We start from the raw sequence: 25,367 nt of genomic DNA on the forward strand, positions 1-25,367 counted from the left end.
TTTTACATTGCAGGGAGGGCGGTCCCCAGGCTGTTGCTTCAGTTCTCCTAACCAGATTTGTCTCCCTGGAACATGCACGATTGGCAAAGACATCTTCGTAGGTTAGATGGACCCACTCCCAGCCTACTCGTACACACTAAAGGCCTGCTCGAAGACAATTTGAAGACTGGATGTATGGGGGTTATGCAACCTTAATCTAAAACGGAATAAGACCACTTGGTTGGGACCTATCAGTTACCAGCCTATCTCTATTGGTTTTGGTATTTTTTCATAGCTAAATTTCTTTTTTCGATCCAAGCACAGTTTTCTTCATTTTCTTCCTCCTTAGATTTAGTCCCGGTTTTTTCCTCTTTCCTTCCTTGCCCTCTTTCCTCCCAATTGCCTTTCAATAGGAAAGAAAAGTCCTTCAAACTTTACATTTAAATGTAGAATTTAATTGTTCTAGGCTAACTGAACAATTTGTGGCTAACATCGATTGAAATTTAATTAAAATCACTCAGAACATCATTAACTTTCCCAGATACTCTCCTTTGTCTGAAGCTGAAGCGTTCAACAGGCCGCGATTGCTTTTTAGACCAAATTTCCATCGGTGTCAAATATCAAATTTCCACGATCCTGTGCTTTTGATTTCAAAGAGCCTTTGAAGGACTCTTTAATGAATTCACGTTTCATGGGTTTCATGCTGTTTCAGGAGATATGCCTTTTCCTGCAAAACATGGAGAGCTTTCTAATTGTAAATCGCGTGTAGAATACAACGATTGGTGGATGATTGTATCTTTCTTACGGATTGCAAGATATTTTTTAATGGATGAACCTATCTCTTTGCATATAATGTAAGTTATTTATTATTGCTAACAATATCTGTAGGATTTGTATTGGGTGCATCACTCGATGTGCTTCTTTTCATTTCTCTTCTTTGAGGGATGACTACAATTATCACGGGCTAAAAAGTCGAGGTTTTCCAGAACCTATTTTCTGTTATGAAAAATTTATACAAATGTGCATCTATGATACGAACATCTACAGTGAACTAAATGGAAAATATTTTGACCCCAAAGTAACCTGACCCAGCATTACCTAATGTCCGCAGGAGTGTCACAACGCGTGGTTCATGATTTCTTCAATATTGTGTCATGCCGAGCCTCACCAATTCAGTACTTGGCGTGGTATGCCACGTCTTCTTTTCCTACCATAGACATTGCCTCTATAGACTTTCCAGGCTTGGTTATCTTTACCCATACAGATTAGGTGACCTTAACGTCATGGCTTATTGAAAATCACCGCGCGGTTCTAGGCTGCGGTTTCGCATCTGCCATGGTATCTGAGACGGTATTAGGCGATCTTGTCTGGCATCTCAGAGGCGAACCATCAGTGTTTGATTCGTCATATCCACAAAAAAATGTCAGATATGAATCGGTCATTAAGTCCATAATTATGAAATTCACAACTACCACATCTGTCAGTGGCTGGTGTCGCACCAGTTAAAGTAAGCTGCTGTCATGAAGCTGGGTTCGATATATGCGTCCGTTGCCCTTGTATCCTGCGTGGAACGATCCAATGCATACCCTCAGAACTCACACAAATAAAGGGGCATTTTCTATTTTTATGGTTTAAGGATACCAAAGAAAGGTGGGGGATGCTGCTGTGAAAGGTGCTGAAGTGGTCGGCGCAGGAGTATCCATGTAGGTAGGTAGGCATCAGTGGTCACTCCGAAGAACCCAATTAGTGCTGTAGTGCACCGTTTTGATGCAACAAACTCGTAAGACCGTAACTGCTGTTGTGCCTCCCTTTTCGGGAGGCAGAGTCCAGCTGGCTCGGATCTTTAGAGTCAGCCTGTAGCATTCATGAAGGAAAGCAGCTCTCCGACCCTGCAGCTAGAAATCTCTTTGAGGTCTCCAAAGAATGGTTTACCCAGTGTCCGTAGCCTGATTCCAGCTAGAGCTGGGCAATCGCAGAGAAAATGCATGAGGGTTTCCATTTCTTCTCCACAGCTTCGGCAATGTGAATTGTAGGGTATGGTGAGCCAGGCGGCATGGTCCTTGTACTCAGCGAACCAAAGCCTTCACCATCTAAGGCCCGCGGCTGCTAAATAGTGCAAGTAGCGAGTAGTAGAGGGTGACCTTGAGAGTCCCGCTCAGACTGTTCAGCGTGTCTCTGCGTTGCCCCAGCAGCCTGGAGGATGTCGTCGCTAAGTACAAGGCCTTGATGGCCTTTTGGCTGTCGGTCAGAATGGCTATGTTAAGCTTGGGGCTCCGATCACGCTTCAGACATCAACAGACTTCCCGTATCGCCAGTACCTCCGCTTGGAATACAGTGGTGAAACCTGGGAGACCATACGGCTTGGATACTGTGTGTGTATTTGGGAAAACCCCCGCGCCGAGTCCACAGACTATCTTTCATCCATCGAATCCTGTGCCATAACTTTGCAACAAGCCGCCAGTCTTTTACTTTGCCCTTCTCGTGAAGTTCAGCTTGCGTGTGGCATAGTCCGTGGGGAATGCCCAGATTTCCCAAGATACTCCGTCTAGGATGTTACTGTGGTCACAGGGCTTCGCACTCCAGGATCCGGACTCATGTAGTGTCACGGAAGAAGATGCAGGAGTACATTGAGAACATCTGTCGGCCAGGACTGCAGGGCCCCAATAGTATCTGCACAATTGGTTCTTTGAAGCGTATTAAGCTTCGTTCTATTGTATTTCTTCTTCAAAGCCTGCCACCATACAATAGAGTCGTACGTTAGGACTGGACGCAACACAGCGGTGTACATCCAGAGAATCATTCTCGGCCGGAGACCACATTTCTTTGCAAAGGTTTTCTTTCAGGTATAGAAGGCTGTGCAGACACACCATTCACATCGCTCCTTCCATGATGTTGCTCATAATGGACTTCAAATGCTGTATCTGCGTTACTCTCTTCATGATCTGCTTGCGTGGGGGTTCGACAGTCCCCGTCGGACCGTGGATCCTCATTTTCTCCAGGAAGAGGGGAGGCATCAAAGCAGGGATGGATACCGTGAGTTTGCCTTTGGTGTCCAGGAGATGCTCATCGACCATCCTCGACAGCCTGGCCTCAACACTGGTCTACACCTAGCTAGCGGAATTTTCATCCGCCAGTGTCACACGTAAGTGGCTCCTGGCCACGTCAGTGAAGTGTTTCGCAGTTCGTGGCTCGTCGGCTGGCTGTTGCTGTTTGCTTTTCTCCAGATGTTGCTCAGCGTCCGAACTCTTGCCCATTCTTCTCAACTTGTAATCTTGTTCGACCTCGTCTTAAAATCAATTGCGTTTCAGAGCGGTAGGTTTCGCCTTTTGCTCGTCTGCCAGGCGTTTGCTGTTGCATTTCTCAACAATTGTCTGACATTTAGTGAGGTGTTTTTCATCCCGTTCCGGGAGGCCCCTGCGGTTGATTTTAGTATAGCAGTGCTACGACTGGCACCCAGTGTACTGCTCTCGACGGTTACTGTCTCCTGGCTGAATGCCAGTAGGTCGTCACCTCATCATGCGCCTTGCATCACTCCCTCTTCTTCAATCGTCAGTTTATTAATTTTTAAAATTGGTTTTGTGTCTTGGTCCCACGAGTAATCCGGGAAGGATATCCACTCTGGATAGGCCGATCACCATGGTAAGGGTCATACTTAAAAATGAAGGTGCTCAAGGAATTCCTCTACTAAAAACTATGCTCCCCATTGGCCACACAGCTCTCAGCGTATGCTGTTCCACCTTGGTTTGGGGAACTGTTAGCACCTTCTCCAATGCAGGGAGGACGATCCCCGGGCTGCTGCTGCGGTTCATCAGCGGCTCTGTTAGGATAGGGTCTGTCAAATTCGGAAACTTTTGTTCTCTTAAGGTTGTTGATGGCAAAGATAATTTCGCTTCTGTTTGAAGAAACAGTTTGTATCTGAAGTTAGCTTGCTATACCATTCAAAAGAGGTGGAACTTCATAAGATATAAGAAAATTATTTAGAATAGTGGGGAAATATTTCATTCACTATTTCCGCTATTCGTTACCATAGAAAAGAACCCTACCGTGAACTTTTTTTTTGTTTGGAATGTGAGGTAGCCTAAGGGGTCATGTCTGCTTGATGTCGGCCCAAATAGGGAACAATTTTCTCTCATCTCTTTGGGTCTGCAGGTACCCCATTCTGGGCATAGAACCCAAGTATTCAAAACAACAAAAAAAAAACTAACGGTTTCGTTTAAGGTAGAGGCAACTTATCAGACGTTGCTTCACCTCTGCCCTGGGAGCGTGACCGAAAGTGACAGCAGATAGAAATCGCCCACTTTTATGCAATTGCAAACGCGAGGTTGTTGTGAGTTACATCCAACTTAAGCTAAATTTTTTGTTTAGGGATTAAGGAGTCCTAAAAATTAAAGGAGAGACGAAGATGATTACGGTATCATACCAGGTAGAGGCAACTTATCAGCTGCTGCCCCACCTCTGCCTCTTTTTAACTGTGAGTGGTAAACCTAAAAAGAGAAAGATCCGTGGAATAAAGAGTGAGAGCAGGTGGCTCTCCATTTGGTCCGCTTCGGTGCGGACATAGGATTCCTCAATCCCTAGAAAAAATTGTTTAGTTCCGGCCAAGCTTTGATCTAAACTGTGGGCCGATTTACATTGAATATAATTGGCACCCTTGTTTTGTTTTGCGAATTATAAAAGGAAGCGTATGACACCTGCAACCTGCTTCGGTCACGCTGCTCCCTGCCTAGAGGTGAGGCAGTGTCTGATGAGTTGCCTCTGCCCTGGTACAAAACCGTAGCCGTCTTTGTCCCTCTTTTAACTAATTTTTTTGTTTGGGATGTTGTTTCTGGCAAAACCATCAAAAGGTTTTTGACTAACTGCAAGCTCTTGTCCAGCTCTAACAGTGACAGTACAAAGGAAACAGCAAAAGGTACCAAGGCGCACGCTGCTCAGTATTTCTCGTATTCATTAGCCGTTGCGGAACAGCAGCGCGTCTCACTAATCCTTGACTACTGCGAAGTAAGCTCCTTACTTTCATCGATCCACCTCTACGTTTCGCAGTAAGCCACTTCTTGTGACGTTCTTTTAGAACGTACCAGACGACTTCATCTACACCAGAGATAAGTTTGTGTCGTTTATGAGAAAACGGGCCGAAGACTACCACATCGCAGAGGCCTATATTGAATTTGACGAACCCTGCGAGCAGATGCAAGAGCAACATGCAAACAAAAGTCAGCTACCTCCAGTCGATGGTGCCTTTCCAGGCCGATTTCAACACGCGTTATGTTACGTACATTCAAAAGGTATCCTTTAAGTCTGATGGCACTTTAACCAGATGTTTATTCCGGTCAGTCGAAATCCAGCTGATTTTGTGGCAGACCTACACATTCCAGAACGCAGTCATTGTATGTAGTTTTCAAAGAGAAGCTTCTTCTCTCTTTCAAAAGTTGCTTTTCTTTTTCTTCATCATCGTAGCGCTAGAGCCGTTTTCGAACCTTGGCTTGCTTCAACATTTGCCTGCATTTCAGTGACCACGTTTTTCAAGTTCTTACACCTAATAGTATTTCACCATTGGCGTTGATTGCGTCTTCGAAAACGGATTGATTTGGCAGCTACAATTAAGGTCCAGCGGTGACCAGTGCAGCGGTATCGATTTCTACTGAGTACTGGCTCAGCATTCATGCCAGTGGATGCTAGGCTTATCTAACACGTATCTAACACTTCCGTACTTCTAATTAAGGGGTGCGGCCTCCGAGTTGTAAAGCGCAACTTCACATCTTGACCCTATAGGGACCTCTGCCCGTGATATGGGCACAAGAACACTACCCGTGAAACTTACGGCGAAGCACACCATGCGGCATTTCTCCCTGATCATTTGCTTGCAGAGAGCCATCCCGGCAACTTTGGTACCTAACCTACCTGGTACCTAGCTTTGGTAACTAACAACGGTGAGGCTAAGTGGAAAGAACCATTTTAGAAGAGTCCCCAATTAATTGGGTTCTGATCGCCCTCCTCGAGAACCTGCGAACGGCACTCCCCAGTAACTTGACTGGCACAGGTCTGATGATCATTTTGTAAATACGGAGGTTCGTCTTTTTGTGGTTTATGCATTTTGACGTTAGATTAGGGAGAACCAGATAGAACTATTCACTAGCTGGAGTTTTGTCTTTACTTCGTCAATTCCGTTTACATCCTTTGATAGTTTTTTTCGTAGGTAGGCGAAATTGGTTAATCCTAGTCCGATTTTCCTTACTGCAATATCAGGTCAAAGGTTAATCATCACGGGGGAAGGTTTTCTTTACAAGTTGGTGAAGTAATGCGAGTTAGAGGTAGTAGATCTACATTTAACAAGGTCCTGGTGCTCGTTCACTATGAGGTGGAAAAAGTCAGCAGGCAGCGAGTCACCTACGTACCTTTCCAAGATTTTTGAATAGAAGGGAGGGAGCAAAATAGGGCGGTAATCCTCAGAAAGAGGGCGATCGTCACATTTGGGAATGGAGGTGATGTCTTTTCATAAGCTTGGAAAATGGTTCTATTACAGGATCTGGTTGAAAATTATGGATAGGTAATGAGAAATGGACTGACCAATTTTAATCAAAAAGATTTTTGGGAAACCGTCGTGACTAGGTCCAAAATTGGCGTCAAGGTCCCCGATGAGGTCCCCGGCGTGGGAGAGAAGAAGAAGGAGGGGTTGTTGGCGCGACAACCCAATTGGATCTGGTACTTGAGATATGTTAGAGCACTTTATTCCAAACCGTAATGGTACACTACAGGACAATGGTATGCTGTAAGAGGCAATGTGGTCAGCATTGATTCGGGTACTTGAGTGGGTGAGATTTGAGCCGCGACTTTTTGCAGCGACAGCCTAGCATTCTAGCTACTAAGCAATACGGATACTAACTACTTGTAGAAAGAAGAAAAATAGCGGCAGAGTAAGTCACAAGATAGATAGAGGACATAAAAAGGAAGGATATCTGACAGACTAGTATAGAAGGTGCTGACTTCTTCCCCGCGCGTTAATGGAGAAAGGAGAGAGGCCCAGCTAATTGTCGCCAAGGCTGAGTTTAGGCATACGAAATTCGAGTTGAAGAAGCTAAATTTGATAGGCTTCCAAACGACAGGTGGGCGTGGTCAGGCGATCTGAGCATCAAACTCGGGAGCAGGATGCCTGGTCGGGCTTCAATGGAAGAGTTCCTCTTCTGTTGATTAGGAGCTTTCTGACCATATATTTGGAATTTGTCGCTTGCCAGTCTGTTTGATGTTTACAAACATTTGGTAGTTGGCGGTTAGTTTACATTCACCAATCGGGTTTTCAGAGTAAGGTATGACGGTCTTCTCTGCAAATTTTCCTGAATAGTTTGTAGGAAGTGCCAACCGTATTCGCGAAATCGTTGAAATAACCGTGAATCAATCCGGATTTGTCAAGAACTGCGGAACTACTGACGCAATACACGCTGCGCGGTTACTCATGGAGAAACACCGTGCGAAGCATCGCCCTCTTTACATTGCCTTTCTGGATCTAGAGAAAGCGTTTGACCGTGTACCATACGAACTCATCTGGTATGCTTTACGACAACACTTAGTGCCAGAAGAACTCGTGCACTGGGTTCAATTGCTCTACCACGATCCGAAAAGTTCGAAGTATGGCGGGTGTATCAAAACCGCTTCGTGTCTCTGTTGGAGTTCATCAAGGAAGTGCCCTCTCACCACTCCTCTTTGTCCTTGTTATGGACACCGTCACACGGGATATCCAACGTCCAGCGTCCTACACACTGCTTTATGCAGATGATGTTTTCCTAGCTTCTGATAGCAAAAATGATCTCGAGCAACTTGTTCAAAAATGGAATGATCGCCTCATGCAACACGGTCTCAGATTGAATTTAAACAAAACTGAATTTTTGACGACCGATCCCCATGAAACAGGCTCAATCACTGTCAGCGGCAGTGATCTGCCCAGAACTGAGCGATTTAAATACCTCGGGTCAACGCTATCAGCCAATGGAGAGCTGCGTTATGAAATTGCTTCACGCATTAACGCAACCTGGATGAAGTGGCGTTCCAGAACTGGTGTCCTTTGTGATCGACGTATCAACGAACGTCTCAAATCTAAAATTTACCGCAATGTCGTCCGTCCAGTCGCTCTCTATGGTTCTTAGTGTTGGCCGACTATAAAAGACAATGAACGGCGTCTTGCGGTAATGGAGACGAAGATGCTACGTTGGACTAGTGGTGTCATACGTTTAGATCGCATCCGAAATGAGGATATCCGCGATCGTTATGGGGTTGCACCGATCGTGGAAAAGTTGCGAGAGAGGCGTCTTCAATGGTATGGTCACGCAATTCGTGCAAACGAGAATTCACTTGCCAAGATTGGTCTGAACATCGAAGTCGATGGTAAACGACCAAAGGGCAGACCTAAGCAACGGTGGCTTGATACGCTGGATGGGGATTTGAATGCCTCGAGATTGCACCCAGATCAGGCATTCCATAGAGCCAAATGGCGAAGCCGATCACGACGAGCGGACCCCGCTTGTGAACGGGACAAAGGCTGAAGAAAAAGAAGAGTTTGTAGGAAGTGCACAATAGCAGGATGCCTTTGTGGTATAGGCGAAGTGCCAATTGCAAGGATGTAATGTCTCCTGATGAACTTGGAAGGTTTAGGAAATCCGAGAAATTGGACGCCTATTTTTTGTTTTCCAAATCATGCCGCTTATTATCCTTCCATTTTTTCTTCTCAGAGGCTGAATTTTTTAAATCTATTGGGTTCCCTCATCTAAAAAAAAGATAGTTTTTTGATTAGGACAAACTAATTGTTTTCGTTAGCACCTATCGATCTTTCGGGAGCTAGTTGCTCCCTTCTTCAGTCAATTTAAGTATCAAGATCTCTGTTCATCCTATTTTTCTCCGGTAGCCTAGAGAATTCTAGACTTTCTAGGATGTCCGATGACCGTGTTCCTCTTACCGTGTGCAGCATCTGGTAGTTATCTATGCTGATGTTTGGTTCTTCTTACCATATCCTGGCGACTGACGATTTTCTTTCATTCGCTGTTCGTTATTTCTGCAGCCTGCGCTTCCTCTAAATGTTTTTTGATCCTGGTGGCCGCCAGTCTTTTAGTTTGTCCAACGTATACTTGGGCGCATTTCGAATAATCGATTTTGTATATCTCACTCCTCTCATTCTTTTGCAGGCAGTCTTTCGGGCAACCCAGTTTTTGGTTGAGCTGTTGTTTCCTGCTTGTAGGTATCGGTACCAGGTTTGTTTTCTCCATTAAGTTGTTAATGCTTCGCATTGCCCTTGAATAGATACAGGGGAATCTATGTCTGTTCTCTGAGTTTTCTTGTTGTTATCTCCTTCGGTGCGTTAGTTTGTTCCTCTTCAGTTGTCTCTCCTTTCGTCTCATTAGATGCTTCACAGTTTTTTCCTTGATCTCAACGATCAGGGGGAGAGGGGAGCTGAGGATGTATTCTTTATCCTTCTCGAAGTGTTCCTCACTTAGCGGGACCGTCGATGGATTTTGGAGTTGAAGGGGGTCATTTTTTAGTCCAATGAAAGGTTGGAGGTTATCGGAATGGTTGGTTGGGGGTGGGTGGTTTTTCTGTGGATGTCAAACTCCGCCTTCCTCTCCCTGTTTAGTATTTTGACATCCAAAAATGGCAGGCTGTTTTCCGCCTCGAGTATTTGGGAGATTATCCTTAGTTTGCAACTGAAGTGCTTAGCGTCCTCCCCTGGAAGTTTCTTTCTTATCATTTGGGGGTAAAAGGGAAATTTCTTTTTATATTTTCCGTCATAGCGATATTACGTAACAAAGATGCAGTTCTAAGAGGTCCCGCCCCAAATCACTGAAAAATTGGAATCTCGAAATAAGGTCACAGTTGCTTATGAATGAGGCGGTCAACTCGGAGCTTTTTCGGTTAAAACCCGGTCAATATTGTTTCCAATTTTACTTTTACTTATTAGAAAGGAAGCGAGTGGCTACAAAGGACATCTGTCTTTCCTCTCGGGCAAAGAATCATCACTGAAAAATGAATACGTTGATTCGCTCTTCGTGATGGAAACACCAATCTTCCCTTTGACAACGAACTTCCCCCATGACCATCTGAAATGCATCATCGTCCTCCCCTTGATAATCCTCTTGAAAATTCTTCAACATCTTTCAATCCATTCCTCTCGTTTGCTTACACCTCATTCAAAAATATTTAAATTTTCTGAATAAAAAAAAAAAGATGGTATCAAAATAGAAAACTCACTTTTTATCTAATCCTCAACTTTCTCAACCACATTCCAATTTTTGCCTATTACAATGCCGAGTTGAGTGATATTTTCTTCCTGGCACAGGTATCTGAGCACAGAAGCTGCAAAGATACTTGTTTCAGTTTCTTCCTCTTAACTTTTCATTATTTAGCCTCAGGGGTCCATTTTTCCAGGACCGAGTGAAGTGGCTCTTTTAAATTCTTAAATTTATACCGTCTGCCAGGGAAAGATTCTTTACTTAAGGATGTGCGAATGTAGCTGGGATAACGCAGGGTATATTTTCAATTATTATGGTAAATAATTGCTCATGTAGGAAATATAAGCATTTGAATATCTTTTGCGATTATTTTCAATTCAAGTACAGTTGCATTGAAGTGTTTGGCCAAATTGGATGAATTAAGTGGTAATAATATGATATCACTTGATAATTCCGACTTTATCAAGTGATATCATATTATTATTACTCCATATTATTATTACTCCATAAATAACGTTCTTTAAAGTGCCTAAAAGACACAGGAGAATACAGCATTGAAACCCCTTTCTCTTTTGTCGTATGTCCTTGCGCTATCTATTGCTGACCGCATCAGGACTTGTAGCCTTACAATATAAGAAAACAGTTTTTACGAATACCAAGGGCAAATATTGTATATTAAATTTACCCTGCCTATGACCTAAGTATAATCGCAATGTGGGACCATTCTGGATATTCCAAGGTGAGAAAGTTTTTTTTGTTGATACGACCAATCCATTTAGGTCGATAATAATCGAATCGTAATGATAACAAAAGAAGATTGAGGCAAAGAAAATCAATTATCGTCCTTCTTAGGGGTAGTTCGTCCAAGTAACACAGATTTATTTATATATGATTTGTGGGGGTGGGAAATGTTGCACATCAAGGATGGGGTGAACACCTGTATCTTTTGTGGTTTTTTTCGTATTATTCATTATTCATAAGATGGACTAACCTACATATTTCGGTTCAAAATATAGTGGAGCTACGAATTTATCATGAAACAAGGATATCGATTTGATGCCGAGTTTAGGACGCAAATCCTTTTGTTTTCGGTCCCGAAATCCGACTGATTACTGCAATGGTTGTTATGGTGTCAGGGAATCCATATGCAAAAAAATTGCATAAGTAAGTAGAAAGATAAAGAATCTAAGAACTTGATAAGATCACTCCCACTGTGACCGCTATTTTATTGTATGTCTGGATGCTAGTGGCCAGGACCCGTCAGAAACTGGGTGAGATTATAATTAATCCCCCCATGTTCTTTTTAGCCACTCCTTGATGGTAGGGATCAGCCAGTATGTCCACCAGGTTTACAGGTCTCTCACTTTCGGCTTTCTTCGTCTGCGTCAAAGGAGAGACTGATTTCAGACTGTATATACACATCATCTCCTCCGCCAAGGTGTCAATTGGCATCATTCCGGAGATGACCAATGCAACCTCATCTGAGACGGTTCTGAAGGCAGAACACACCCTTTGGGCTGTTCTCCTATAGCTTTTCTCCAAAAAGAGATGGCGTAAAACAAGATCGAGTCAATCAGCCTGGCAATAAGTAGCCTACAAGTATACCTTGGCCCTCCCAACGTTGGCATTATCCTTGCCAAGATCATACTCGCCGTGGATCTCTTGTCGCAAGCATATTGCACGCGCTGCTTAACACTTGGCTTGATATCATTAGGTATTTGATGGTCAGCTTGGAGGTGGTGATGTAATTTCCGACTCTAATTCGGGCGTAATTTCGCTTCTAGCGCAAGTGTCAGTCCAGCGCTCCTTAACCAGACCTTAACAGCATTGGTTGCTTAGCAAGAGTATAGTTCAGCATCTTCTAGATTCTTTGCGATTACCACCAATGCTGTATCATCGGCGCAACTCACCACCGTGACCTCCTCAGGTACAGGTTAGGTACAGTACGGAGCCTTGTGGGATACCCGCGGAGACAACGTACTCCTTGGGTCCATCAACGGTGTCATACTAGAGCACCTGTTCTCTCAGGTAACTATCGAAAATAGCTTCAAGATTGGGAGAAATACCAATCGCCGCCAGCCAGTTTCGCATAAGGTTCCAAATGGCGGAATTAAATGCATTCCTCACGTCTAGTGTCATCACCACGCAATATTTGCTGGTACAACTCCTTCCGTGAATTGCATTTTCGGCCAAGCCAATAACCATTTTGGTGGCATCAATAGTTGATCTGGCTATACGCAGCCCAAACTGCCGATCTGGAAGGCCTACTTGCCTTTCGGGAGTCGAGAGCAATCTGTTGTAAATTACCCATTCCAGCATTTTCCCCATAGTGTCTAGAAGACGTATGGGTCTATAGAAGGATTGTTCAACTAGAGGTTTACCGGCCTTAGGCAGTAGTACCAGTTTCTGCAGCTTCCATGTTGTAGGGAATATGCCCTCCGTCATGCACGCTTCGAACAATTCACCGAACATGTCCGGACTAGATTTCACGGGGAGCTTAAAGGTTCTGTTTGGTATGCCATCCAGGCCCGGAGCTTTATTGTCACCTTTTCTGCTGCAGATTTCCAACAGCTCACCCATGGTTACTGCAGGAATTGTCGTCACATACAGAGATGTCTGAAATATGTCAATACCGCTCTTTTGCTTGGGAAATAACCCCTAGATGATTTTTAACAAGATAGTAAGGCACGTGATCTGTGGAGATGGCCTGTCAACCGTTCCATCACAACTCTATAGGTGCCCCCACGGATTTACACCTGCTTCTGAGCAGAGCTCCTTAAAACATTCGCCTTTGCTCTGCTCGATTATGAGCTTGAGGTTTTTGCGGGCTATTTGGTAAATATACTTCTTTTGTCTCTGATCACTCCTATCTACCGCCTCTGCGCTGATCCCCTTTCTGGGTTCTTCGGATTTTGTTCACATTTTTGCTCGGATCTTTTAGGCCAAGATCGGCTTTGACTTTTTTGAGTATCTCCGCGTAGGACATATTATCTTTACTGGGGATAGCACTCGCCTTTGGACGCACGCACTTTTGCTTTTTTTCGCTTTTTTGTTGGTAAATTTATTGCATCAACTGTTTTCGTTCGACTTGGGCTTCGCAACGCTGGCCGACGTCCGCACATTCGCTGTATGCTTTCTCTCTTCTGAACTATTAGTGCTGGTTTTCGGAGCTGCCTGTCCGGCTTTTTTCTCTTAGGCGCCTGTTGATTATTTAGGAGATTCCCTCCCTTTCACGTACTCGTTTATTCCGCCGTAATTCGATGTCAGTACGGTTAGGCGCACTTGGGTCGCTTATGATACTGTTGGGACGGCAGGGTTCGCGTATCCTTAGTTTTTTTTTCCCGCCATCTACAATGTATTACAAAGGACTCTTATAGCCCTCACCATATTCTTTAAGGCTTGGTGCGCGTTGTGCTTGTCCTTGATAAAGTCGGACAGTTTAACTATTTTTGCCCCAAGCTGGTGAAGAGTTACTCCTCCGGATCGGGACTTTGTTCTCTGTGGGCCTCCGTGGGGTTACTCCTTTTATACGTTCCTTCAATTTGGGTGTTTACTGACCTTGCCTGTACCTTATCCCCGTTTTTGACGTTAGTAGAGATCTCAGAGTTGATGAGCTTTCTTTGAATGGCTGCTTCGTGCTGTCGCGCCTCTTGATCATACGCGGTGGGTGTTATCACCGTTTTTGTCGTCCAACGATCTGTCTTCAGTTCATCTTTGTTTGACCTTGTTATCGGTGTTCTCAGCAAGGTAGTAAGTACTAGGCTAGAACACGTCCTTCTCCAAATTCAAATCACTTATATACCACTGTGGCCAAGTTGTCCACCAACGAAGCACTGCTGTCGAGGGATATCGACGGCCAAGAGCCCGATTGCACACTCCCAAAAGCCGCCGGTATTGAGGTTGCACCGGAACTTTACTCCTTCTCTCGTCTTCCATGGTGATAGCTATTGTGGTCTACGCACCAGAGATGAGTAAATACTAGCCCATGCAGGCTCAGAAAAGAATGTGCATATTTACACATCAGTAGGTATGCCCCTATTCGCCAACTGGGGTCGCGACTGATGGGAGATCTGGTAACTCCTCAGAGGCCATTTGTCCGTCTGTCCATCTATCCGTCTGTCCATTTGTGTCTGTCCATCTGTCAATCTATCTAACACTGCCGATTTATTCGCATATGTCTAAGGCTGCTGTAATGAAATTTGGTGAGAAGCTGTGGTCTGTGAATCCCTTTACATACACCAATTAGCGCCGTTTTCGGTGGGAATTTAAAAGAGGGAGCGGCCCCCATACAAGGAGTGCGTACATTTTTTTTCGCCAACTCAGAAGTCAGCAGTTGAAGTATCGTAACTGAAAAGACACTGCTACATATGTTCCACAGGAATTTCCGCTTCCACGCGGAACCACCGCAAAGTGGACTTCTACGCTTTCGTTTTGCCTATCGAATGCATTCGGAACGACGCCTCTTATACCTTTTTCAACCTGCACTGAATTCGACCCACCAGTACTCGTGGCACATAATCATTTCCTAAGATCTCCTTTAGACTTTATTCCCTTTCTGCCTTCAGTCCCACCTCCGGCCCATCAGCTATCCATTCCATCAGCCGGTGAAAGTTCAGCCAGGCTGCCTGCATTCAATAATGTGAATTATGTGAAAGTTTTCGAGGGTCAACGAACGGTGACCCTGTCTATTTTCACTTGCACCACTTGAAAATTGTCAAAAAATCAAACGGAAATGAAATTGGGTTTTTGAATTTAAGGGATAGCGACCAGTTGAAAGTTTGCTTTAAAATAAGAAGGATAGCGGATATCCTCATTTCCAATGTGATAATATCCATCGGTCCAACACTAGGTCTTCCTTCATGAGGCGCTGTTCGCTGTGAAAAGGAGAGGTTCGCTTTTATTTGAGACTGACTTAGGTTTTAAGTAATTCCGAAATGTATAAGGTCTCCGATCGTTGGTTAGTTGTCTTTGTTAAATGGTCCGTATGTTGTTTTACGAGTATGGTGATAATTAATGGTCCGCGTATTCAGTGACCGTGATAGATACACAAGGCTTGCCACTTTAGGGAGTTATCCGATACCCTGGAGGCCTCATTCGCGGCGTTGTATACCCTTGGTTTAGTTTGGGATTTTTGATTGCCACTTGCTGTACTTCGTGGTATCGCAGGAGGTATTCCCTACCACGCAAGCTAGGAAACTGCTGCTGTGTATCCGTCTAAAATCTAAATGAATAATTACATCTACATCTTTTAAAACTGGGGAGCTGACTTCAAGCCAACTACCAGATATCGACGGTGGTGTCAGATGGGCTAATTTTAGGAATACCATTAATATACCTTTATTAAATATGAATTAGATATTTCTAACTTCATACATTAACAACAATTTAAACTTTCATTTTAGGATGCATCTACATCACGTCGCAGTAACTTTCCTCGCCATCTTGACACTAAACCTTCCTCTAGGAAAATGTGGTCCAGCACGGTCAATTGCTCTGGTTGCACAGCGTTCACCGAAAATTCCAATTTCAATTCGGGCGCCATTTAAGCATTCAGAGACGATGGTTGCTAGAGGCTATGGTAAACGTGCGTTTTCAATTGGAGACTCCCAGTTCGCCCGAGGATATGGAAAACGAGGTGGCTCTGATGAGGTGAGGTTTCCATTTAATGGTCAATCCCAATCGCAATTCGCTCGCGGTTTTGGCAAGCGATTGAGTTTGAGCCATCCTGAGGCCACGGAATATCAAAATTATGGAAGCAAGGCTATGAGCTTCCTGGACGAGGAAGCTAACAACAATAGCGAGGTGACAAATGAAACTTCAGAACAAGTTTCAAATGAATCCAGCCAAGTTGACGGGTAGGTTGTTTTGAGGAGTCCAATATGGGAGAGCTGGTTATTTTGGCAGAAGGATGGGGATTGGTTATTGTAACTAGGTCCCATATATCTCAACGGAGACCAAACGGTGTTTTTAAAATTATCGCAAAATAATAAGCTTGAAATTCTGCTGAAAATAGGCCAGTGACCTATAAAATATGGATTTTATCTACCAGAATTTAGGATTTATTTCGGAAAAATTATATTTCTAGTGTTCCTGTTGAATGGGTAGCCAAGGAACTAGCTGACAACCGTGGACTATTAAAGGCCATTCTTTATAGGTTTGTGGATACAAACAAAGATGGTTTCCTAACATCACAGGAGTTTCTGGGTACGTCGAACAATGATGGTAACAACAACTCGTATTAACTGAAAAGGCACAGGAAGGAAGATTTTATCCATTATATATATATATTCCCAAACGTCAGTGAATGTCACTTCCCGGAATTATTTGAAAGATATTAAAAAAACTTTCATTCCAAATGTCATTCGAACATCTTTTTTGATTTTTGTAATAGAAAAGATATTAGTTGTATAAAAGGATGCTAAAATACTAAATGGGAAAAGATATAAATATGAATGTATTAAGCATTATATATTATAAATTAAAGAACGCAAAAATATGAAAAAATTCAAGAAAATAGTAACAAATCCCTGTAAAATATTTAAACTATAAAATGTTGCGTGAATGTACATTTTAGACTATCTAAATCAAATGTAATCAACAAAGGAGGATCTAAAGATACTAATAAAATATAAACTTAGTTAAAATTATAAAAAATGTTTCTATGGCTGGAGGAAATATTTTTTATAATTTTCATAACAGAAATTAAGAGACAGATAAAAGACTAGAGAGGGTCACTCGATCCCTGATGAATTTTTTTAAGAATATTAAAAAAAAGATGAAACGATACAAAGAATTATAAATAAATAGATGAGAAATTGGAAAAGTATTATTATAATGTTTTCCAATATTAAGTAAATTATATACACATTTATATTATATACATACTGAATTGTTTTAAAAGACACAACCTGAATCATAATATGTTAAAAGTTTCAAAAAGAAAAGTCAAGAAATATTTAAAGAAAATGTTCCCAATTCAATGAAAATAGTATAAAGGAAAGGAACACTATATATCATATATAATAATATATAATTCAAATGTTTCATCTACTTTTTCCGTTGGCCCAAGAACAAACTAGACGATAAAATTGCTAGTTCCGTTGTCATGTATACATAGAGATCATATGAATGAAAAGTAATGATATTTAAATAAAAGCAAATGAACACAAATATTCTGTTTCGAATTAATATTTAAAGATTGAGTTGTGAGTACACCCGAATAATCCCTCCCTGCCCTCCCTAAGGTTATTTTCAACGATCTCGATCTGCATGGCTTTGGAGACAAGATGATTGGATTGACGCTTGACCAGGAAGTTGAGGGCATGTCGGCCAAACCAGGCATCGATCCGTGGGGTTTGACAGGACTTGTAGAGGATCTGGTTGGAAATGTACTTGGAGCGGTCTTCGTTTTTAAAGATGTTGGCGCAGTGGCGAAAGATCCTGCGTTCCTTGAGGCGGAGTCGCTCCATTTGGGATGGGGAGCAATCAGACCAGAAAATAAAGCCTCAAATGAGGAGTGGGCGGATCAGCTGCTTATAACAAAAGAGCTTAACCCTTTCTGAAGTCGGGATATTGTATTTAAGGATAGGATACAAGGACCTGAAGGCACCAGTTGCACGGCCTAGTGCCTTTGTTATATGAGGTACGTGGGAGAGGCGGGAATTTATTGTCACTCCGAGGTAGGTGACTTCTTTAACGGTCGGAATGGGCTCGTGGTGGATTGTGAGTGACAAAGATCTAGTGTCACTCCATATTTTCGGTGTCATTCTCATGTCTTGAAGATGATGGTCTCACACTTGTCGGGATTTAGGGAGAGTTTCTAACAGGTGAAATAATGGTAGAGTTCGTCTAAATAAGCATTCAGACACGCTTCACCACGGGAGATGTCTTTGGTGGCCGTATATATGATTAGGTCATCCGCGTATTGGAGGATCCGGATGGGACACGGGTGTGGAGTTGGTTTAGGAATGTCCGCGGTGAACAGGGAGAAAAGGGTTGCAGACAGGACTGAATCCTGAGGAATGCCGGCGGGGCAAGTATAGGGCGAGGACAGGTGTTGCTGGATGTTGACTGAGGATTTCCGTCCATATGGAAAGCTGAAAATTAGCTTACAGAGTTGCAGATGGAAATTGAGGATTTCGGAAAGCTTCTACGTGAGTCGGTATTGCCATACGGAGTCGAAAGTTTTCCTTGTGTCAAGGAGACAAACTATGGGGGGTGTCCTCCGATTGATACCTAGGAGGATATCAGTCTTGAGGACAAGCAGTGCGTGCTCAACCGAGTGTTTAGTTCGGCTGGCGAATTGGAGCTCGGGTAGAGTGTTGTTGGGGGTAGAGTGCTCGTCTATGACGGATTTGATGACCCGCCTGAACATTTTGGTGGAGAAAGAAAGGATGGAGATAGGCCTGTAGCTATCAGGATTAAGTGGATTAAGGTTCTTTTTTGGGATGGGGACTATGTGAGCATTTTTCCAGTCGGTGTGGAAGTGAGCGTTGAGGAGGCAGTGGTTAATGATCGAGGAAAGTGTGGTGGAAATGCTTGGGGCGCACTTTTTTAAAACTATGGACGGTATTTTGTCGAGATCCACTGATTTTTTGTTCTTGGAGGCTGCGATTACAGCTTCCACTGAACTTTGGTTGACAAAGTGGATGGGAGAAACATCATCATGTTGATCGGGATGTATAAGGGGTTGAGCGAAAAGGTTTAGGTTGGGACTGGGCTCTTCGCCTCGCCGAGAGTTGGGAAAGCCTCAGGGTTGGACCCGGATGGTAAAGCGAGTGGTCCCGGTGGTACCTGCTCGGTGTGGACAGTGGTGCCCATTACCTCGGTTGGCGCCGGAGTGGGGCTGGGTGTCCCGAAAGTACGGGTAATCGTCGCTTCGAGCCACTTAATGGCGGCCGTGAGCTGGCGGTTGTTTTCGAGGGCTTCTCCGAGCTGCCTCATAAGTCGCTTATTCTGCTTGCGCAGGGCGACGGTATCACGGATCGTGTTAAGAGAGGCTGAGCTCTTGACAGTCCCGTCAGAGCCTGTTTGCGACTCGGACTCGCAGTCGCTTGAGAGCGTCACCTCGGACGCGGTCTCATCTCCATCGTCAGTGCTGTCGCCTTTCAGCTCGCCTGTCGGGCTGTCCGTCACCTTCCTCCGCTCCTTCCGGGTCACCTTTGTGAACCCGGTTGCTTCTGGCGCACTCATTTTAACTTCACTTCAACTGTTCAACTTTGTTTCTTTTTATTGTTTGTTGCTTTTAAACGAACGTTTTATTCGTTCGCAATTATTCTTATTGTTTTTGCCTTTTCATTTTAGTACAGAATGTCATCGGACACTTAAAAACTTGGACACAGGTGGCACACACGATTTACTCGCAGATTGTATGACTGTCTCGGTCGAGCGCTGGACGTTAACTGTCTTGTCTCGCTACGTCGAATTGCCATTAAACTTTCCTCATTTAACCGCGAATTTATGATAATGGGATGTAACATGCTCAAGGTCATCAGATGCAGCCGCGCATCTGCGTTTTCCCGTTCTTCCGGCCAGCTGAAACCATGTAAAGCGCGGCACCACTGCGATAGTTAGTTTAGTGGGTAGAGCGGCAGGTTGGAGCACTCAGACCTTTGCTAGACCCATTGTCCCCACTGCCAACTCCCAACAACAATCCTGCGACCTTTTCTGCACTTACTTCTCTTCAGTGTTTTCTCCCTCGACCCTTTCACCCTCTACACCTCTTCTAACTGCTAGTGCTGATTAGTAATCTTGACCTCAATGTCGAACCTGGCCCTGATGGGTTTCCTAACCCCTTCCTCCTTAACTGTAGAAAACAAATTTCCCTCACCCTGACTATAATCTATAACAAAAGTCTAGAAGAATGCTTCTTTCCCCATCTCTGGAAAGAGGTCCTTATCATCTCTATCCTCAAAAGCGGGGACCCTTCTCTTGCTGTGAACTACCGCCCTGTTTCTCTTCTTTCTTCTTGCTCCAAAATCCTGGAAAGATACGTAAACGACTGGTTGACCGCGCACTTTGGTCACCTCATTGTAAAAGAGCAGCATGGTTTCGTGAAACTTAGATCTACGGCTTCAAGCCTTCTGGTCTTTACCAAACGAAGCAGCTAGCCGATATCCTGTCCTAATACAGGGCGGATGTAACCGCGTTGCAAGGAACGCGATGGACAGGGACCGGTTTCCTGGAGAAGGGCCACTTCAGCATATATTAGAGCGGGCATCCAGTAAATCATATGCTCAGAGTAGGTTTCCTAGTTAGCCAGAAAATGAAACCTACTGTTATCGGCTCAGACAACATAAGCGAAAGACTATGCACTCTGCGTTTGCGAGGCAAATTTGGAAATATAGGCCTTATAAACCTTCACGCCCCCACAAAGGAGACTGCAGAGTCGGAGAAGGAAGGATACCTTCTATGAGGCAGTTGAGCGGACCCTCGAAGCTTGTGCCAAGTATGATATCAAAATCATACTTGGAGACTTGGAGATTTTAACAGACAAGTAGGGACGGAGCCCGTATTCAGGCGATACGTTGGCTCCTGTAGCTTACATAGGGATGCCAATGATAACGGACTGCGGATTATTTAGTTAACAGTATCGCACGTAATGGTTATTGGATGGACCTGGTTTGCTCGGAAAGCAGTCGTGGGTGTCTCCAGACGGGACCGCTTTCAACCAAATTGGCCGCGTGCTAATTGAACACCGCCATCTCTCAGCCTTGATGAATGTCGTTGGCATAGTGCTCTGGGCTCGAATTCCCTCCGACAGTCAGGTGAGAGTGAATACTGACGCTATCCACTTCATATCCGTCCGTAACACCCATAGGAGGGAAATGGATGCCGCTATAATCTCAGCTAACAGATGTCCTGGAGATGAAGCATCAACAAATGATCTTCACAACCACCTGAAGAGCATGTAAGCTAGCAACGGAATGGAAGAATGCTGCATACCGAGTAATGTTGCATTCCCAAAGAACGTGTACACGCGAAGAGACCTACCAAGTACGGAGAAGCGACTTCACAGACGGAAAAAGGAACCCTGAGATAATCAACAAGTCTCTGAACTCGAAAAATACAGGGAGCAACCGCACCAGGTGCGGAAGTTTTATCAGTAAGTCAGCAGGATGAAGCTTTACATACCTCGATGCTCATCCTACCGGGACAAAGAAGGAAATCTGATTCCCGACAGAATGAGCATATTGGAGCGATGGGTTCAGTACTTTAATGAACTACTGAATAACCAGAATATCGGCGAGCTGGAGGTTCCGCCAAGTAAAGACGCCAAGACAAATACTGTCCCCATTAAGAAACAATCCATGCAATTCATCGGCTTAAAAATCATAAGTCGCAGGAGCCGATGAAATTACAGTCAAATTGGTTAAATATGGAAGCGACCAATTCCACCAAGCGGTTCATCAGCTGATGCTCAAGGTGCGGGGCGGCCAATCATTACTTGGCAATTGGAAACGAGGCATTCCCAGGCAGTCCCGTACCTAAAAAGGGGGATATCACGCAGTGCAGCAATTAAAGATGTATCACGTTGCTGAGTATCATCTATAAGATATTCTCCGCTAACTTGCTAGGCCGGATATCCCCATACGCCCAGAACAGCATTGACTCATACCAAAGAGGCTTCACTCCAGGCAAATCAGCAACAGATCAGATTTTCTCTCTGTGGAAGCGATGGAAAGACTGTTGGAATATGGCCATCAGTTGCACCATCTTTTTATCGACTTAAAAGTCGCCTATGACAACATAGCCAGGGTAAAACTGTACACGATCATGAGAGAATTCGGTATCCCAACGAATTTGATAAGACTGACTAGGCTAACCCTGACCAATGGGCGAGGCCAGAAAAAAGCTACAGGATCACTCTCGAGACCATTCGACATCAACAACGGTCTACGACAAGGGGATGCCCTATCATGCGTCCTCTTCAACCTGGCCCTGGAGAAAGTGATTCGCGATGCAGATGTAAATGCAGGAGGCATCTTCCTCTTCAAGTCCACCCAACGCTGAGGGTATTGACATTATAGGAAGAACAACCCGAGATATGCAGTCTACCCTCATCCAGATTGAGCAGGCGGCGCGAGATCTCGCGCTGCAAATTAATGAAGGCAAGACGAGGTACATGGTGGATACGTCAGTGCCAAAAACCAAAGAATGGACAACATCGAATCGCACTCACTGGTCAAACGAAAACAATAAAGATTGGAAACTACACCTGTGAGACCGTTGAAAATTTCTCCTATATAGGGTCGAAAATCACAACCGATAATAGGCGACGAAATTCACGCACGGTTGCTGGCAGCCAGTAGAACCTATTTCAGCTTACAAAAACTGTTCCGCCCGAAACGCCTCACCATAGGAGGCCAGTCCTCTTGTATTCCTCGGAAACTTGGGTTCTTATCAAGAAAAATAGTTAACTTTTGGTCGCATTTGCGAGAAGAATCCTTTGAAGAATTTTTGGCCCGCTACATGAGGACGAACGACTCCGTAGCCTACATAACGACGAAATCTATGAGCGATACCATGACCCTCAAGTTGTGGATAAAACCGGTTCAATAGGTTACGGTGGGCGGGTCACTTAAACCGTATGGATGAGGATAATCCAGCCCGGAAAATCTATAAGGACAATATCTATGGTTGGAAAAGAAGATGACGTAGGTCAGGACGCGAGACAGCTTTTAGGGAAATCGAATTGGTAGAGCTCGACCTAAAACCGAGGTATCTGGAGTTCCTTATTAAGGCAGGTCTAGACCGGATACCGGTTGTTGTGCCGGTGATAATGATGATGATTTGATTATCCCTGGAGATCGTCTATTCATCGGACTCTCGCCGACGACGATCGCAGGATTTCCCGAATCTGGGAACAGAGAAGGCACAGACTCTTCGTTGAGAAAACCGTATCAAGGTATTTTCATCTGAGGTTTGAGGAGACCGGGCAGCTACACATGAAGTGCAGGGCCGTCTCTTCTTCCTCATCACATTGACTGCATATGGCCGAGAGATGTGGTAGTTTAAGGAGCAGCGTCCTGTTAAAAACTCTACTAGGATTTTCATGCCCCGCTTCTTAAGAGACAATAAAAATGCCGCTTCACTGACCCTGGGTTCCTTCAGAAAGATTTTCGCATGCCGGCAGAATTTCGCCATTAGACTGCGTGAATCGTTGCCACTTCCCCCTTCAGAGTAGACTTGCCAGTTGATGACCGGATACCAAAAGCTGGTTCTGGTAACATCATTGTGGATTCAGAACCTCGACTAGCCAGTCTGTCAGCATCCTCATTACCAGCGATGTTTGAGTGCCCTGACACCCACATCAGGAATGTTTCGTTCAGTCGGCCAAGTTTCAATAGCACTTGTTGACGACTTCACACTAACTGGTTCAATATGTTGTTTAGTGCTGATGATGCTGCCCGACGGTCGGAACAGATTCGATTAACGGTGCCCGCAAACTTGCCGATAATTATTACGGCTAGTTTGTCCGCAAATGTTTGTACGAAGACCTTTGTGTCCTCCAGGAGCCATAGCAAGGCACACATTACCAGGAGCCATAACAGAGGTGAGCGAACCCCTCCCTCTCGGCAAACTCTAAGTGGTGGTGGGCTTCATTGGTTCGGGAATAAATATTACCTTCACATCACGCCAGCTGTTTGGAATACCGAAATTTTACCGAATCCAGCGAATGGCTAAATCAGACTTTACAGATCGGTCGAGGAGGACCCTTGTCGTTCTCCTCTGTTTCGCCAAATGCGGGTTCCACCATGGTATTTTACCCTTCTTTGGTATCATGAGTGGACAGCTCTTTTCGAAAGCTTCTCTTGCGCTGATTGTGATCATCTGGGTTGTTTTTTCAATTCCGGCAATGGATTTGACGAGCCTCCCGAGGATCTTAGATCACAGAATCAACCAGGCTATACAAGGCTGTAGCCAAAGACGGGGGAATATCCTCTATCTGCTCGAAAAAGGAAGATGGGACATTTACCGAGAATAAGGAGGACAGGGTACACCTGCTTCTCAGAACTCATTTCCCGGGGCCCTACCCCTCGGTGGCAGGCGACAACAATCTGCCTGACACCCCAATAACGAATAAAAGGGGATGGAAGGAGAGCTGGAAACTAGCAAAACAGGTATGCTCAGAAGCTAGGCTAAGATGGGCAGTGGGAACTTTTAAACCAATGAAATCTCTCGGAGTAGATGGCATTAACACTTATCCAGAGAGGCCTTGGAATTATCTTAAAGTCTCTTCTGAGGGTGGTAAGGGGGAGCATAGCACTGGGTTACATACCAAGGGCATGGAGACGGGCAAAAGTGGTCTTTATTCCGAAAGCGGGTAAAAAGGATCCCTTTCACCCTAAATCTTTCAGACCAATCTGCCTGACAGCGTTCGTACTCAAAACGGTGGAGAAGGTCATAGACTACTATATTAGAACTAACGTTCTAAAGCGTAATCCCCTACATCACTGTCAACACGCTTACCGGGCAGGATGGTCAACTGAAACTGCTCTGTATCAGCTGACAGAGGTACTACGGGACGCCATAGAAACAAAAGAAATTGCACTGTGCGCGTTTTTGGATATCGAAGGAGCATTTGACAACACATCGCACACAGAGATACAGGATGCCCTGAGCCGCAAAGGAGTGGGAAACACCCTGGCACTCTGGCAAAATGCTAGAAAGCAGACAAATAGAGGTACAAACAGGTACAAATTCTATTATCATGAACACCACTCAAGGCTGTCCACAGGGTGGATTACTATCGCCGCTGATGTGGAGTCTGGTAGTAGATGAATTCCTGGACGTGTTAACAAATACTGGAATACAAGTCCAGGGTTACGCGGACGACATTGTTTTAATCTGTAGGGGTAAATATGAAGATACCCTATGTGATAGAATCCAAACTGTATTAAAGGTTACTAGTGCCTGGTGCAGGAAGGTGGGACTGCGGATCAACCCAACCAAAGCCATCATAGTGCCATTCACTGGGAGGCGTAAGCTGGATCACCTGAGAGGAGGTGGAGATGGAGGTGAGACGAGAAACAGAGGTCAAATATTTGGGAATCACGCTACACCAAAAATTACTCTGGAAGACACATGTCGGAAACACTTGTCGGAAAGCCACGAGGGCTCTGATGACTTGCAGATCCATAGCAGGAAAAAAATGGGGTTGCAGCCCGAAGATACTAC

At 44.5% G+C, this 25,367-nt stretch overlaps 1 protein-coding gene across 1 annotated transcript in view; it reads left to right on the top strand.

Annotated features, from left to right (window-relative positions):
• Window positions 1-17,346, top strand: part of LOC119648326 (allatotropin-like) — a 138,205-nt gene extending 120,859 nt beyond the window's left edge. Inside the window, exons 2-3 of the mRNA XM_038050019.1 lie at window positions 15,590-16,042; window positions 16,273-17,346. Of these exons, the coding sequence (XP_037905947.1) occupies window positions 15,591-16,042; window positions 16,273-16,429 (609 nt within the window). The 5' untranslated portion in view covers window position 15,590 and the 3' untranslated portion in view covers window positions 16,430-17,346. The remainder of the gene's footprint in view (window positions 1-15,589; window positions 16,043-16,272) is intronic.
• The last annotated feature ends 8,021 nt before the right edge of the window (window positions 17,347-25,367 follow it).

This window comes from Hermetia illucens, chromosome 2, assembly GCF_905115235.1.
Source record: "Hermetia illucens chromosome 2, iHerIll2.2.curated.20191125, whole genome shotgun sequence".
Classification (NCBI taxonomy): domain Eukaryota; kingdom Metazoa; phylum Arthropoda; class Insecta; order Diptera; family Stratiomyidae; genus Hermetia; species Hermetia illucens.